This window comes from Brassica napus, chromosome A3 (genome assembly GCF_020379485.1).
Source record: "Brassica napus cultivar Da-Ae chromosome A3, Da-Ae, whole genome shotgun sequence".
In the NCBI taxonomy this organism is placed as follows: domain Eukaryota; kingdom Viridiplantae; phylum Streptophyta; class Magnoliopsida; order Brassicales; family Brassicaceae; genus Brassica; species Brassica napus.
Genome location: NC_063436.1, coordinates 28,071,756 through 28,085,146, shown reverse-complemented (window position 1 = coordinate 28,085,146; position 13,391 = coordinate 28,071,756). Strand labels below are relative to the sequence as shown.

At 36.7% G+C, this 13,391-nt stretch overlaps 2 protein-coding genes and 1 pseudogene across 3 annotated transcripts; 1 reads left to right on the top strand and 2 right to left on the bottom strand.

Annotated features, from left to right (window-relative positions):
• Positions 1 to 26: 26 nt before the first annotated feature.
• Positions 27 to 4,420, top strand: LOC106389792 (peroxisomal fatty acid beta-oxidation multifunctional protein AIM1-like). Of its 2 annotated transcripts, XM_048764463.1 has the most exons (18): positions 27 to 467; positions 541 to 612; positions 768 to 812; positions 894 to 950; positions 1,041 to 1,108; positions 1,194 to 1,275; positions 1,358 to 1,413; positions 1,476 to 1,778; positions 1,860 to 1,946; positions 2,076 to 2,250; positions 2,479 to 2,600; positions 2,698 to 2,861; positions 2,943 to 3,197; positions 3,265 to 3,386; positions 3,442 to 3,563; positions 3,639 to 3,787; positions 3,866 to 4,004; positions 4,092 to 4,420. In XM_048764463.1, the coding sequence occupies exons 1-18, from the start codon at positions 371 to 373 to the stop codon at positions 4,122 to 4,124; spliced, it is 2,148 nt and encodes a 715-aa protein (XP_048620420.1). In that variant the 5' UTR covers positions 27 to 370; the 3' UTR covers positions 4,125 to 4,420. The 2 variants fall into 2 exon arrangements, with proteins under 2 accessions (XP_048620420.1, XP_048620417.1); XM_048764460.1 differs by lacking the exon at positions 768 to 812 and having other exon boundaries at positions 28 to 467.
• Positions 4,421 to 7,954: 3,534 nt separating this feature from the next.
• Positions 7,955 to 11,374, bottom strand: LOC106453869 (annotated as a pseudogene).
• On the bottom strand, positions 10,816 to 11,539 carry LOC111214721 (histidine-rich glycoprotein-like). The gene is made up of 3 exons (XM_048777087.1): positions 11,515 to 11,539; positions 11,145 to 11,314; positions 10,816 to 11,049 (listed from the first exon to the last, which is right to left on the bottom strand). Exons 1-3 carry the CDS (start codon positions 11,537 to 11,539, stop codon positions 10,816 to 10,818), a joined length of 429 nt encoding a protein of 142 aa, XP_048633044.1.
• Between the last annotated feature and the right edge of the window lie 1,852 nt (positions 11,540 to 13,391).

Below are 13,391 nucleotides of genomic sequence, written 5' to 3'. Positions count from 1 at the left end.
GTGCTATCCAAAATTAAAGAGAAGAAAATAACATTTGTAGGATTAGCAAGAACATGATCTGGTTAATAATATAATTACATATCTTAAAATTGTATTTATTAGCTAATAATACTACTCTGTTCATTATGTTGGCGGCAACTTTTATTATTTAAACGGTCCCTTATTTAAACTAAGTCCACTGCTATTAATTAAGTAACCTCATGTCAATTTTTTTTAATAATTTAAATAAGATCGATTACACTCTGTAGTTGACTTGATTGGTTAAGATAAAGAAACAAGTTAAGGAACGAGAATCACGTTTTTCCAACGTTAACGCCTGATTTGATCTTTGACTCAAAAGGGTCCAAATCTCATCAAGAAAACGTAAGCAATGGCGAAGAAGAATGGAGTGACGATGGACGTTGGAGAAGATGGTGTTGCTGTGATCACCATTTCGAACCCTCCTGTTAACTCTTTGTCCAGCTCAAGTACTAAAAGCTCAACACTTTTTGGATCGTTGACTATTTTACTGAACTGGGTTGGTTTTTATATATCTTTCAGTTCTTTCTGAGTGGAATGAGAAGCTTCAAGAAGCTAATCGGAGGAGTGATGTTAAGGCCATCGTCTTGACCGGTAAGCAAAAACAAAAAAAAATTGAAACTTTGAGCTTCTTTGTTTTAGATTTTGAAGGATTGTATGGCTCAATGAGTTTTGGATCATCTGTGTTAGCCTTCTGTGTTCTTTCCTTAAGCTAAAGATTGTGACTTTCAATCCTTTTGTTTGCTTAGTGTCCTTGAATATATTGATCATTTCAGGGAAAGTTCATAAGACTGGTACAAAAGTTTCTTCTCTTAGTTTTTTTTTAGCCTGAAGCATGCTGTCTTCTGTGTATTGACAATCTTGTTTCTTGTCAGGTGATATGTCGCTTATGCCTGATATATCCTTTGATGTTGTGGGCACGCTGATGGAAGGTGACTTTAGTTTCAGACTATTTTTTTCTTTGAATTCTCAATAAGATAGACTGCAACTGTTATACTGATAATGGTTGCTGCTTATCAAAGACTCTAGGAAGCCCATTGTTGCTGCAGTTGAAGGAGTAGCTCTAGGTGGTGGTTTTGAACTGGCACTGGTGTGAGACTTTTCAAGTTTATTTTATCTCCTCTTCTTTCTAATGTTGTTGTGTTGATTATTATGTCATTTGAAATTCTTTTAAGGCGTCTCATGCTCGTGTTGCTGCTCCTAAAGCTCAACTAAGCTTACCAGAGCTGACACTTGGACTTATTCCAGGTTTTGGAGGTACCTATTTGTCTGTTCAGCTTTATCTTATTGTTTTATCAATGGATACAATTCAATAAACAAGATAGTTTTGTCTATGAAGGAACCCAACGTCTTCCAAGATTAGTAGGCCTTGCAAAAGCAATTGATATGATACTGGTACGGACTCACTTACCAATCCATTAGTATGATTTGCTTGGCTGAGTATTTTTTTTTTGTAGCTTTCCAAGTCGATATCGTCAGAGGAGGGGCATAAACTAGGTCTCATTGATGCATTGGTGCCGCCTGGAGAGTTGTTGAGCACGTCTAGAAAGTGGGCTCTAGACATTGCACTTGGACGTAAACCCTTTTTGCGCTCACTGTACAGGACGGACAAGATTGGTTCTTTATCTGAAGCTCGTGCTATATTAAAGAATGCAAGACAACTAGCCAAGAAAATAGCCCCTAATATGCCTCAGCACCATGTTTGCATTGATGTGATTGAAGAAGGAATCATCCATGGTGGATACAGTGGGATTCTTAAGGTAAATTTATCCTTAGGATTTGATGCTCACTGTATTACTCCTAGTTGCTCACAAAACTAAACTCAATGATTCACTATGCAGGAAGGAGAAGTTTTCAAGCAATTAATACCGTCAGACACTGTAAAGGCGCTTGTTCATGTTTACTTTGCACAGCGTGCAATATCAAAGGTGAGATTGGCAAAAACCTTTTAAGTGTAGTTTCCTTGAGATTAAGTAGCACTGCTTTTCTTGCTTCTAGTACTTCTAGTTTTCCACATTCAACCTTTCATTATTGGCATGTTTGAAAACACTTTTCAGGTGCCCAATGTGACTGACGTTGGATTGAAACCGAGACATATGAAAAAGGTTGCAGTTATTGGTGGAGGTCTGATGGGTTCTGGCATCGCTACTGCTCTCCTTCTAAGCAATATAAGAGTTGTGATCAAAGAAATAAACTCAGAATATCTTCTGAAGGGAATAAAATCAATTGAAGGTTCTCATCTCATCTTATCCAGACCATATCCATTTGAGTATCTATCTGGTCAGACCAACAAATATAAAATGGTGTTCTTAGATGAAATGTTGTGTATAGACACTTCAGTGAGTTGTTTTAGGCCAAAAGAAGCATGCATAGGATATGATATGATGAAATAACAGATTATATGGTCTATCCATTTTTACAGTAAATGCAATAAAGTGAGTTTTTCTTTTCTTGTAACAGCAAATCTCAATAGCTTGGTCTCTAGGGGAAAAATGACCCAAGATAAAGCAGGAGAGGCCTTCTCTTTACTCAAGGGAGTACTAGACTACACAGAGTTCAAAGATGTGGACATGGTCATAGAGGTCTCTGCCTTCTCTTTGGTTTCCAAGTATATCCAACTCTAGTTAGTTTCAAGAGAGTGTCAACTACTGTATAGATATTTCCTCTATCATTTTTCAGGCAGTGATTGAAAACATTGAGTTGAAACAAAATATATTCAAAGAAATCGAAGAGGTTTGTCCACCACATTGCATATTGGCGAGCAATACATCAACCATCGACCTCAACGTAATAGGGGAAAAGACTAACTCAAAAGACCGCATTGTTGGTGCACATTTCTTCAGGTCATTCTTCACTTTCAATGTCACAAATACTTTTATGCTTTTCGTATATAAAATGTAACTAACAAAGGTTTGATCTTACAGCCCGGCGCATATTATGACACTTCTCGAGATAGTCCGCACAGAGAATACTTCTCCACGTGTGATTCTTGACCTCATGGCACTCGGAAAGACCATAAAGAAAGTTCCGGTGGTGGTTGGAAACTGCATAGGCTTTACAGTGAATAGAACATTCTTTCCGTATGCACAAGCTGCACATATGTTGGTCAATCTCGGTGTTGACTTGTTCAGAGTGGACAGTGTTATTACCTCTTTCGGCTTGCCCTTGGGTCCTTTTATGTAAGCCTCTCCTTCTACTTTGTGTGTATGTTTCTCTATGGTTATTCTCAGCGAACTTACTTCTCAGGCTAGGTGATTTGGCTGGACACGGTATTGCAATAGCAACTAAGGATATATATGACAAGGCCTTTGGTGACAGGATGTTCAGGTCTCCATTGACTGAGCTTCTGCTTAAAAGCGGGCGAAACGGTATGCCATTTGCTATTGCATTTGCAATTTTCTCATGTAACATCTGCTGCTTCAGGCAAAATCAATGGGAGAGGATACTATATATACCAAAAGGGAAGCAAACCAAAACCTGATCCATCAGTGCTATCAGTTGTTGAGGAATCAAGGAGGCTTACCAATATCATGCCTGGTGGGAAGGTAAGAAAGAAGAGGTGTTACCAAACACAAGTAGTATTACTATTTGGTAATGTATCCTTTGTCCTTGTTCTGCAGCCTATAACAGTAACTGATAAAGAGATTGTAGAGATGATCTTGTTCCCTGTGGTTAACGAGGCGTGCCGTGTCTTAGATGAAGGAGTTGTGATCAGAGCCTCGGACTTGGACGTTGCGTCTGTTCTAGGAATGAGTTTTCCTTCTTACCGGTGAGGACTTAACGCATAATCTTTTGTTATGGTGATGATCATATCTTATGGTAAGCCCTTTTTGATTGCTTGTTGCAGCGGTGGAGTTCTTTTTTGGGCAGACACGGTTGGACCAAAGTACATATATGAAAGGCTCAAGAGATTATCAGAGACTTATGGCGACTTTTTTAAACCGTCCAAGTATCTGGAGGAAATGGCAATGAGAGGAATGCTTTTGGTAAAAGTCCCCTCATGATCACAGTCTCAACTAAGTCCATCTGCGTTGTGTTAATTCATGATGTAACTCTGTTTTTTTTGGCTGCAGAGTGATCCGAAATCATCAAGGTCTCGGCTGTAAATGCACAAGAAAAGGGAGAGCTTAGTAAGCAAAATAACATAAGTTTATCAAGAAAGAGAGCCTGAAGGAGTGAAGGTGTTCATTCATGAATCATGATCAGAAATAATAAACAATGTTGTTTCACAATTAAACCATCAACATAAACTTACAGGGAAATCAGCAAATTCATACTTCAACAGAGGGCAGCGGTTCCGATTAGTACATGGTCATATCCATATAAATTTTTTTACTAATCAGTGTTTTTTTTTAAAAAAAACAACTTTATATTGATGCATTATTCATCTCCAAACCGAATATTTAACCGACTTCAAAGCTGAGTTTGATATGAGTAAAATATGACACGGTAAAGAAAATCACAACTAGACAAGTTCACAAACAAAAGAAAAAGCAGTCACAGGAAGGGAAGTGACTAAGGAAAGTTGATAGGAATCTGAAGCTCATCCAGGATGTATTGAAGTCTCTGTCTCTTCACGACGACCAGGCGATCAAATGGCAACACATCGTCTTCAGGTAACAAGCACATGCGAGACATCAGACGAAGGTACGAACGATGGAGCCACTCGAGCAGTTCCCAATGGTTAGCAAAAGGAATTGGTGGCTAAAATAATTGTTTCAAATACAAATAGTGTTTTATGTTCTTAAGTGTTTGTAGTGACTTAAAATTATGTAATAATCAGAAATAATAAAAAATGTTGTTTCACAACTAAAAACCATCAACATAAAGTTACAACACATGTTAGTATCTATATATCATAATCCTAAATCTACACCAGCTAAAAGATTTAAAGAAGAAATTTTCTAAAACAAAGAAAAGAAAAACAGGAAAAAAAAACTTGACACAGTAAAAACTTGTGTTTACTATCTAATTACATGTCAGTACACGCAATTGCCTTTAGAAATAAATGAAAAAAATGAATAATACATGACTCGTTTTCTTCTATTAATGTTATATCCAAGGGTTGATGACGGCTATATCTCCAAAGTTTCATTTAGAATTTTCTTAGAAAAAGAATCCAAGAAATTAACATATCTGAGATTAGAGGGAATGACGTGATTGAAAATGATGATGCATCATCAAACAAATCATAAGAAATGTTTCAAGTGAAAGAATAATAAATATCATAGCTAAAATTGCAAAAGAAACAAAATATGATGCAAGTTTTGAATTTTTCTATATCTAGTCACATAGATTAGATGTATGTGGTTACAAAGCATATTATCTTTGTTGGTATTGTAGAAACTTCATAAATCTGAACTTTTTACTTTTGTTGAAAATTTATTTCTCGTGTTTTTTTAATTTTTGATCAAAAATTGGTCAATTTACCAGAATTGACAATCAATAGTTATCAACTCTTTCCTTTTATCATAAATTGTCAAATTATTTTTCTAGTTTTATCATACAAAAAATAAGTTCATGAGTTGCTCTTTAGATGTGTGTTCATTCTTTAATATGCTCCAATTGGTGATCATATTTTAGGAAAAAAATGATAAATTTTTTGTTTCTCTAATTTTATACCAATCATGTTGAATTTTTGTCAATTTTATTACATATAAGTCCCGCTGAATATTTCTCTTTTCCTCATGTTTAGATGAATTAATAAAGACATTTATTCCTTCTAAATTTTGATTAGGAACAAATAGAATTTTCTTAAAGAAAAACATTCATCGATATTCCTTTTTATTTATTTATTCATTTCCTCAAATGAAAACATGTTCATTTATTTTCAATTCATTTGATTCATCTAAGTGCTACCAATTGAGCCATAATGTTTTAGTCTTAATATGTTTACTAGATTCTAACCCACCCTTTGAAAGGGCGGGTATTTTTTTGTTTTAATTTTTTATAGAAATTTAATTTTTATGTTTTTTGTAATCACATATTTGTATATCATTTTAAAAAAATTATTAGTAAGAGGTTTTGATAATTATATTGAATTTGTAATATTGCATAGCTATACACATGTACTCAATGTTTTGAAATCCGATCCAGATCCACAGTTGAATCGGTAAATCCGGTGATCCGGTATGTGATCCGATTTGAGTTTTAAGAAAAAAAATATTATTTAATAATACAGTAAAACCTACAAAACCCCGCTAAAACCTAGAACCCGACTACCAATTAAACCAGTGGTTGAATCAATACATAACTTTTAATTATTAATTTTTTAAAGTTATATTATTAGAATGTTTTTGTATTCTAATTAGGAAGTTAAATTTTTAGTTTTATAAAAAGAAAGATGATATGATTTTGTAGATTAAATAAAACCCGCTAAAACTCAGAATCCGTCCTACCAGTTAAACCACTGGTTGAACCAATACATAACTTTCAATTATCATTTTTAGTTATATTATTATGAATCTGTTTGTAATATAAACAGGAAGTTAAATTTTTAGTTTTTATAAAAAAAGATGATATGATTTGTAGATTATGAATCTATTAACAGAACTTTTTTTTTTTTTGACAGCAAGACATTCACAGACTCATATTGACTCTGTAAACCAAATCGGTAACTCTGCATCCATATGAACGACGAAAAACGGTTGTTTCCTAGCACTACGTGCGAAGCTATCCGCCCTTAGGTTCTCCGTTCGGGGTACATAGACGACGTCTGAGTAACAGAACTAATTGTTTGATTTGTATTAGTTTATTTTTATTATCAGTTATCTATTATAATTTTATGATAGTCCACTGTATATATATGTTGTAAAATATAATAAAAGGAAATCCACAAGAAACCTGTCTAACTAATTGGTATGAAAAAATATTTTATATTATTTTCTATCACCCAGTAATACAGCATATTTGTTATTATCCTCTTTATGTTGTATAATATAAATAAAAAATCTTCAACTGCGTTTTGACAATTCTATTAAGATAGCATCGTTGGCGTTTTACAATGATTATAAAATGTTATAAATTGTTTCAACTGCGGTTGCGGATAGTTGTAGATAAATAAATGTAAAAATATTTTCTAAATGTATTTTAAATTTTAAATTTTAAATATTGTAAAGAAAAATATCATAAAATTCATTTTATATTTTAATTTGTAGTCACTAACAATATTATAATTTATATTACAAAAAAAAATTAAACCGAGAATATCCACTATAATTTGAAGTATTAATATTTCTGTTGTTGCTGAAGATATGTAATTTAAATAGCGTAATCCAATTTCTTAAGGTTATTAGATATATCATAGTTTTCAGGTTTCTTAACGATATAAAAAAAAACAAAGCCTATATTAAAGTTCATAACCCAATTTGGTTTAATCAATTTACGGGTTAGCTGTATAAATATTAGGATGATATGCTTTTTTGAAAATAATAATAAGATGATGATATAGCATTACATACTATAGATGGTTGTAGACTTGTAAGAAATATATCTTACAGAACTTATATCAGTCGACAATTTTATTTTAACTATTGTTAGTGGGTTCCTACTATTAAGGAATTAAAGTAGTGGTTACAAAATATATATTTAGATATAGTTAAAAATTATTATGGTTTATTTTTATAAGTATATATTATAGGATTTTTTTTTTGGACTCAACTATTATCAATGGGGCATGTTCCTGTTTTAATAGTATTGATGTTGCTCTCAGAAATATTAAAAAATTAAACAAAGAAAACAACTTAACAACTAGAATATGATTTATATAATTTATTTATATGTTGCTTGCTTATTCAAAACCTTAGAACACCAATAAGACGTTTTTGAAAATATAAATCACCCAAAATAAAAGTAGAGTAAATAGACTATTTAGGCTAACACAACCTACATAACAAAATAAATAACCAGACAAACGATAACACATTAAACCAAATTAAAATAAAATTAGAATTTTATAAAAATATCGTAGCGTAGTTGAATATTTTGCAAAATCAAGTAGATTAAAATATCACAAATCAATAACTCATAAATAAAGTCTTAACTAAAATATTAGAAAATATAAGACTACACAAAATAAAATAAATATTAATAAACAATTGTAATTAAGTTTATATCTTCTTTTTTTTTTGAATGAATAATTAAGTTTCTATCAGCTAGTACTTTATTGATTCAGAGGGTCTTTCTTCTCCGGTAAAGCTGGAGGTTTATGAGGATGATGAGTGCTTGAGGTATTTGTTGTGGTCTGCATCGGCTGAAACAGCTGCGGTTTGTTGACTGTAGGTTGAGTAGTGGCTCGTGAAGCTCCATTCACAATTGGTGGTACTTGTTGTATCCCATTCTCCATTTTCACAGTATCGGTTGCTGCTGGGGGTGACTGTATATGCCTTCTTGCTAAATATGAACACTTTGATTCTGCAAAAACCAACACACTTAACTGACTTTAGAGAAGAAAAGTTGCTTCAATGAGTTGTGTGAAGCACAAGAAACAACACTACAACAGTACCTTTAAATTCTGCGTAAGAAATAAGACGACTAAGGCAATCTCTGAGCTTGGTTAACACCACTCTCTCCAGCTCTGCGTAGTTCTGTGACTGCCCCTGTGAGTTTGTTCTGCAGCCACCAGGATCTACTGAACCATTAGGTTCAGATGCTGCTACCATGAACATAGTGTCTTCTTCATCATCACACATCAAAGCCAAAGTTGCTGGAGATAGCGGCTTTCCTCTAGACTTATCAGCTTGGTTTCCATCAGGTTCAGCCATCTCGACATCACCTTGTGAGTTTTCTTGTGCAGAAGAGGCTAAAGAAGTTTCGGTTTGATCTTCAACCCGGTTTTCATTTCTTTTATCTAATAGGTAAAATTCAAAGAAAGATCAATGAAACAATACACATAGAGTAAAAAACCACATCAATACAGAGTTTTTTTACTCAAAGTCTCACCTGTTAATGTCTTTGCTGCTTCTCCGGCTACAGCAACCAAAACAGAACAAAGCGCTTTCACATCTTGCGGTTGGATTACATCTGCTAAGAGAGACCTTTAAAAGAAATACAACATACAAGTCAGTGTGATGCAGCTCTTTGTATCAACAATATAACTTGTGAAACACACCTATATACAAACTTTGATGAACCAGTTGCTGAAGATGTATCTTTGGTCGCATGGCTGAAGGAAATATCTTGGCCTCCTTTCCTTCTCTTAGGAGCTGGATAAGGAGCAAAGCCTGAGGAGCCAACAGCGCCAGTAATGGCCGCATTTGCTGCTTGTTGGAGATAAGCCATGTTGTTGGCATGTTCACCGTGAAAAAGAGCTCGTCTCTCCTCACTTCCGTCAAAGTTTTTGCAATCTAAGCATTTGCAGTTCTCGGAGCAAAGAATATTCGCTTGAAAGCACTCACAATACTTCTTAAGGCATCCTGATTTCTTGCAGTTGCATCCTTTGTTATGTTTCCCTAACAACACCATCTCCTCCTGCAAAAAGGAAAAAATCAACAGTTTAAGCATCTCACAACACCTTTTATCAGTAACATTTATGATCCTTAACTTAAACTACTAACCCTTTTATCTCTCACACCATGTGGACTGCTAGCGATTTTCGGCCTGAAGGCATTTGGATTCCGCTCCAGAGTTGCTTCAACAGCGTCTCGTCTTGCAGGTTCATTGTCAACGTTATTGAAACAATTGATACAGTTACAACCGTCACAATATGTTCCGGAAGCAAAGCATTCACAGTACCTGACAAGATAATAGCAAAGTGTAAGTTTATGGAGGTTCAATAGCTAGAACAATCCTCTTGGAACTAAGAAGGGATGGTTCACAAATAGACAACAACATAACAAGTTTTGATAAATGCTAAGATGAGTGGGAAGGTTTACAGTTTCAAGCAGCGAGAGTGTTTACAGTTACAATGCTTCTTCTTTTGAGGAGTCCCATCTCTACCTTCCACAATAGGCCTTCTGCCAAAAAAAAAAGTTTAAAATTTAAAAACTATGGACAGAAACAATCAAACTAGTTTCACAAACCAGTTCAAAAGGTTGAAGATTTAAACCATTTGTCATCATCCCAAACCAAAAGTTTGAATTTTTTTTTTCAGACACTAGACTTACGGAAGCCTGATTGGATTTGAGGATTTGTGATTGTGACGTCGCCACCGGACGAAGCGAGGAAGTGACGACGGTAGGAGCCGGTTTAGGCCGTGAATGTTCATCGAGTTGCCTTGCTGGATCCCTCGCTGGGGCACCAAACCCACCGTCATTTTTTGGCGGGAGTTTACCTCCTCCGCCGGCGTTACCCATCTGAAAAACTTCGCGCTCCGTCGGGGGGGATACGGATCTAGGTTTTCTGAGTGTGATCTCTGAGCTGATTTGTGGAGTTTCTTCTTCTTCTTCTTCTTCGTCTTCCACAGGCTCTCTCCTCCCTCTTCTCTAAACATATTTTCAAATTTCAATTTTTCTAGAGATTATATTGGACGGTTAGATTCTCATGGGAGTCTGATCGTACGGTTAATGTTAGATACGATGATCCGACGATTTGCATTAGTAAGAGTTTCATATCATGTCTCTGTCGCCACACTTATCGAAGTAACTGTCACGGCGGTAATCTCTAAGCGGTGGTGGACCTCCTCTTATTTGATGTGGTGGTGGACCGTCTCTCAATGGCGGGGATCTGCTCCTCTCTCTTGAATGTCGTTTCCATCTTCTCCCCCGGGGTGGACTGAGAGGTGGTCGTCTCTCAAAGTGAGGTTTTAGGAGTGGCTGAGGATGAACCCAGTCAGATACTATTCTTCTGTTAGGAGGGTAGTCAAGGTCTGAGTAACCCATCTTTCCATGTGGGATGGTCAAGTCTTGGTGGAGGGTAGTCTCTAGGGTAGCCACTTGGAGGAGAAGACCTGTAGCCGTTGAAGTTTCTTCTTGGAGAAAGATTCATGGGAGGTGGTGGCGGACTATTGACACGTGCATAGCGATGCCTATTGCACTTGTAACACACTTCTCGCCTCGCAAAGTTCAAGTTTCTGCATCTGAAATCTAGAAATTTCTGCAGAGGTCACATATAGAGCAGAAAAAGCCAAAGATAAACTTACAATGGATCTAGACAGTACCAAAACGACGACCACCAGCTCCACTTCTAACATGGCGTGGTGGTGAATAGTCTATGTATCTCCCAGAAGATTCCCTTATGCCGCTGAACTCACGCCCACGAGGAGGCGGCGGCGCACCTGAATGATTAAGATCAGAGCCGTGCCGGTGATCTTCATATGGACGATGGGGTGGTGAGGTGGAACTTGCACGAGTTCTATGTCCTACACAACAAAAAAAAAACAGTCAGCAGAAGGAGACTGGATCAACTATAGTCTCAAGACTCTTTCACCAAACAAGAGAAAAGTGAATGTTGTTATGAATCTCTAGCAGTATTTAATCTAAAGAGTAGCTTAATGTATTATGTAACTGAACTATTAGCTACATAATCAATAATAGCAAATGAGATTCTTATTACACTAGCCACAAGACAGAACAACAACCCCCATGACTTCGCCCAAACACGATATATTCATGAATTTCAACAAAATCCACAAAACAAAAAATCCGACACAAACCAATCAGACAAACATTGTTTCTCGTAAGGAGATTGTAATAAAGATGGAGGAGACACAAACCGTTGTCATCCTTATTGTAGACAGGAAAGACAAAGCACAAATGGCTTGGAAACAAAAGGAGAAAACAGTTTCAGAAACATCATGTTCTGTTTCTGAAACAGAGAAGAAGGAAGAGCTGGTTGAGTTTGGAATGGGCTTCGAGTTGTTAAAGGCAGAGACAAGTTTCACCAAGATGGGCTCAGAAGAACCAAACCAGAAGCCCATTCAAGGAGAAGTGAAACCAACGGCTACAAAACATCAAACCGAAAACAAAGAAAGAGACAAACGTAGTGGTCCTGCAACGTACGGAGGAAAGCAACCAATAGCATTGCAGAACAGATTCCAGCTGCTAGGATCCAATGAAGAAGTGAAGACCTAAAGGACAGCAAGGCTCAACTCTAGGGTTTTGTGTTTTTAATATAAATAGACAAGCTAAGTTGTAAAAGAATGTTAAGCAAGAAATAAGAATGAAAAGCTTCAAACTTGTTCTGTTTTAGTCTTTATCTGTTCTGCCTTCATGGTATCAGAGCACAGCTAGGAGATCTGGGCTTTGTATCTCTTCTCTGAACACTATGGAAGCTTTAGATCTTTATTCTCAGCCTAAACTCAACATCTCAAACTGTGTCACTATCAAGCTCACCGAACGTAACTATATTCACTGGAAGCGTCAGTTTGAGTCGTTCTTGTCCGGTGTGGGTCTTCTTGGGTTTGTCAATGGAGCTTCTCCAGAGCCGCTTGTCTCCATACATGTTCCTAACATAGCTGGTGGCTATAGAGATGTTCCAAACCCTGACCACCAACAATGGGTCAGATCTGACCAAATAGTGCAAGCGTGGCTAGTAGGTTCTCTCTCTGAAGACATTCTCAGTATTGTTCTAGGTTCCAACACAGCTCAGGAGGTCTGGATCGCCCTTGGGAATCACTTCAACAGAGTTACTTCCTCACGCCTTTTTGAGCTACAACGCTGACTTCAAACTGTCACCAAGGCCAACAAGACCATGAATGACTACTTAAAGGAATTCAAGGACGCTTGTGATCAACTTCACTCAGTTGGTAGTCCTGTCACTGAGAAAATGAAGGTCTTTGCAGCGCTTCAAGGCTTAGGTCGTGAGTATGAGCCAATCAAGACTAGTATAGAAGGTGCTATGGATTCTCCTACAGCTCCATCCTTTGAAGATATAGTCTCGCGTCTCACAGGGTTTGAGGATCGCCTCAAGTCATATGAAACTTCTCAGACCTCTGTCTCTCCGCATCTAGCTTTTCATGTGGCAACAAATGAACAACCCTTCACTCAAAATCCTTACTACACACAGCAGATGCCTCACTTCAATCAGTACCGTGGAAGAGGGGGAAACAGTGGAAGATTTGGCTATGGTAGAGGTAGAAGCTACTCTACAAGAGGGCGTGGTTTTCATCAGCAAGTCTCTTCAAACAACAACTCATCTCCTGGAGACACCTCAACTCGTCCTACTTGTCAAATTTGTGGTCGCTTTGGTCATAATGCAATGAAGTGTTACAGACGTTTTGATATATCATATCAAAGTGATGATCTACCTACTGCTATGGCTGCGTTGCAGGTTTCAAATGAACCTCCTGCCTCTGGTCAATCCTACAACGGTACAGAATGGTATCCTGACACTGCTGCTTCTGCGCATGTTACAAACTCACATCAAAATCTTCAGACTGCTCAACCGTATCAGGGACTTGATTATGTGATGGTGGCTGATGGAAACTTCCTTCCAAT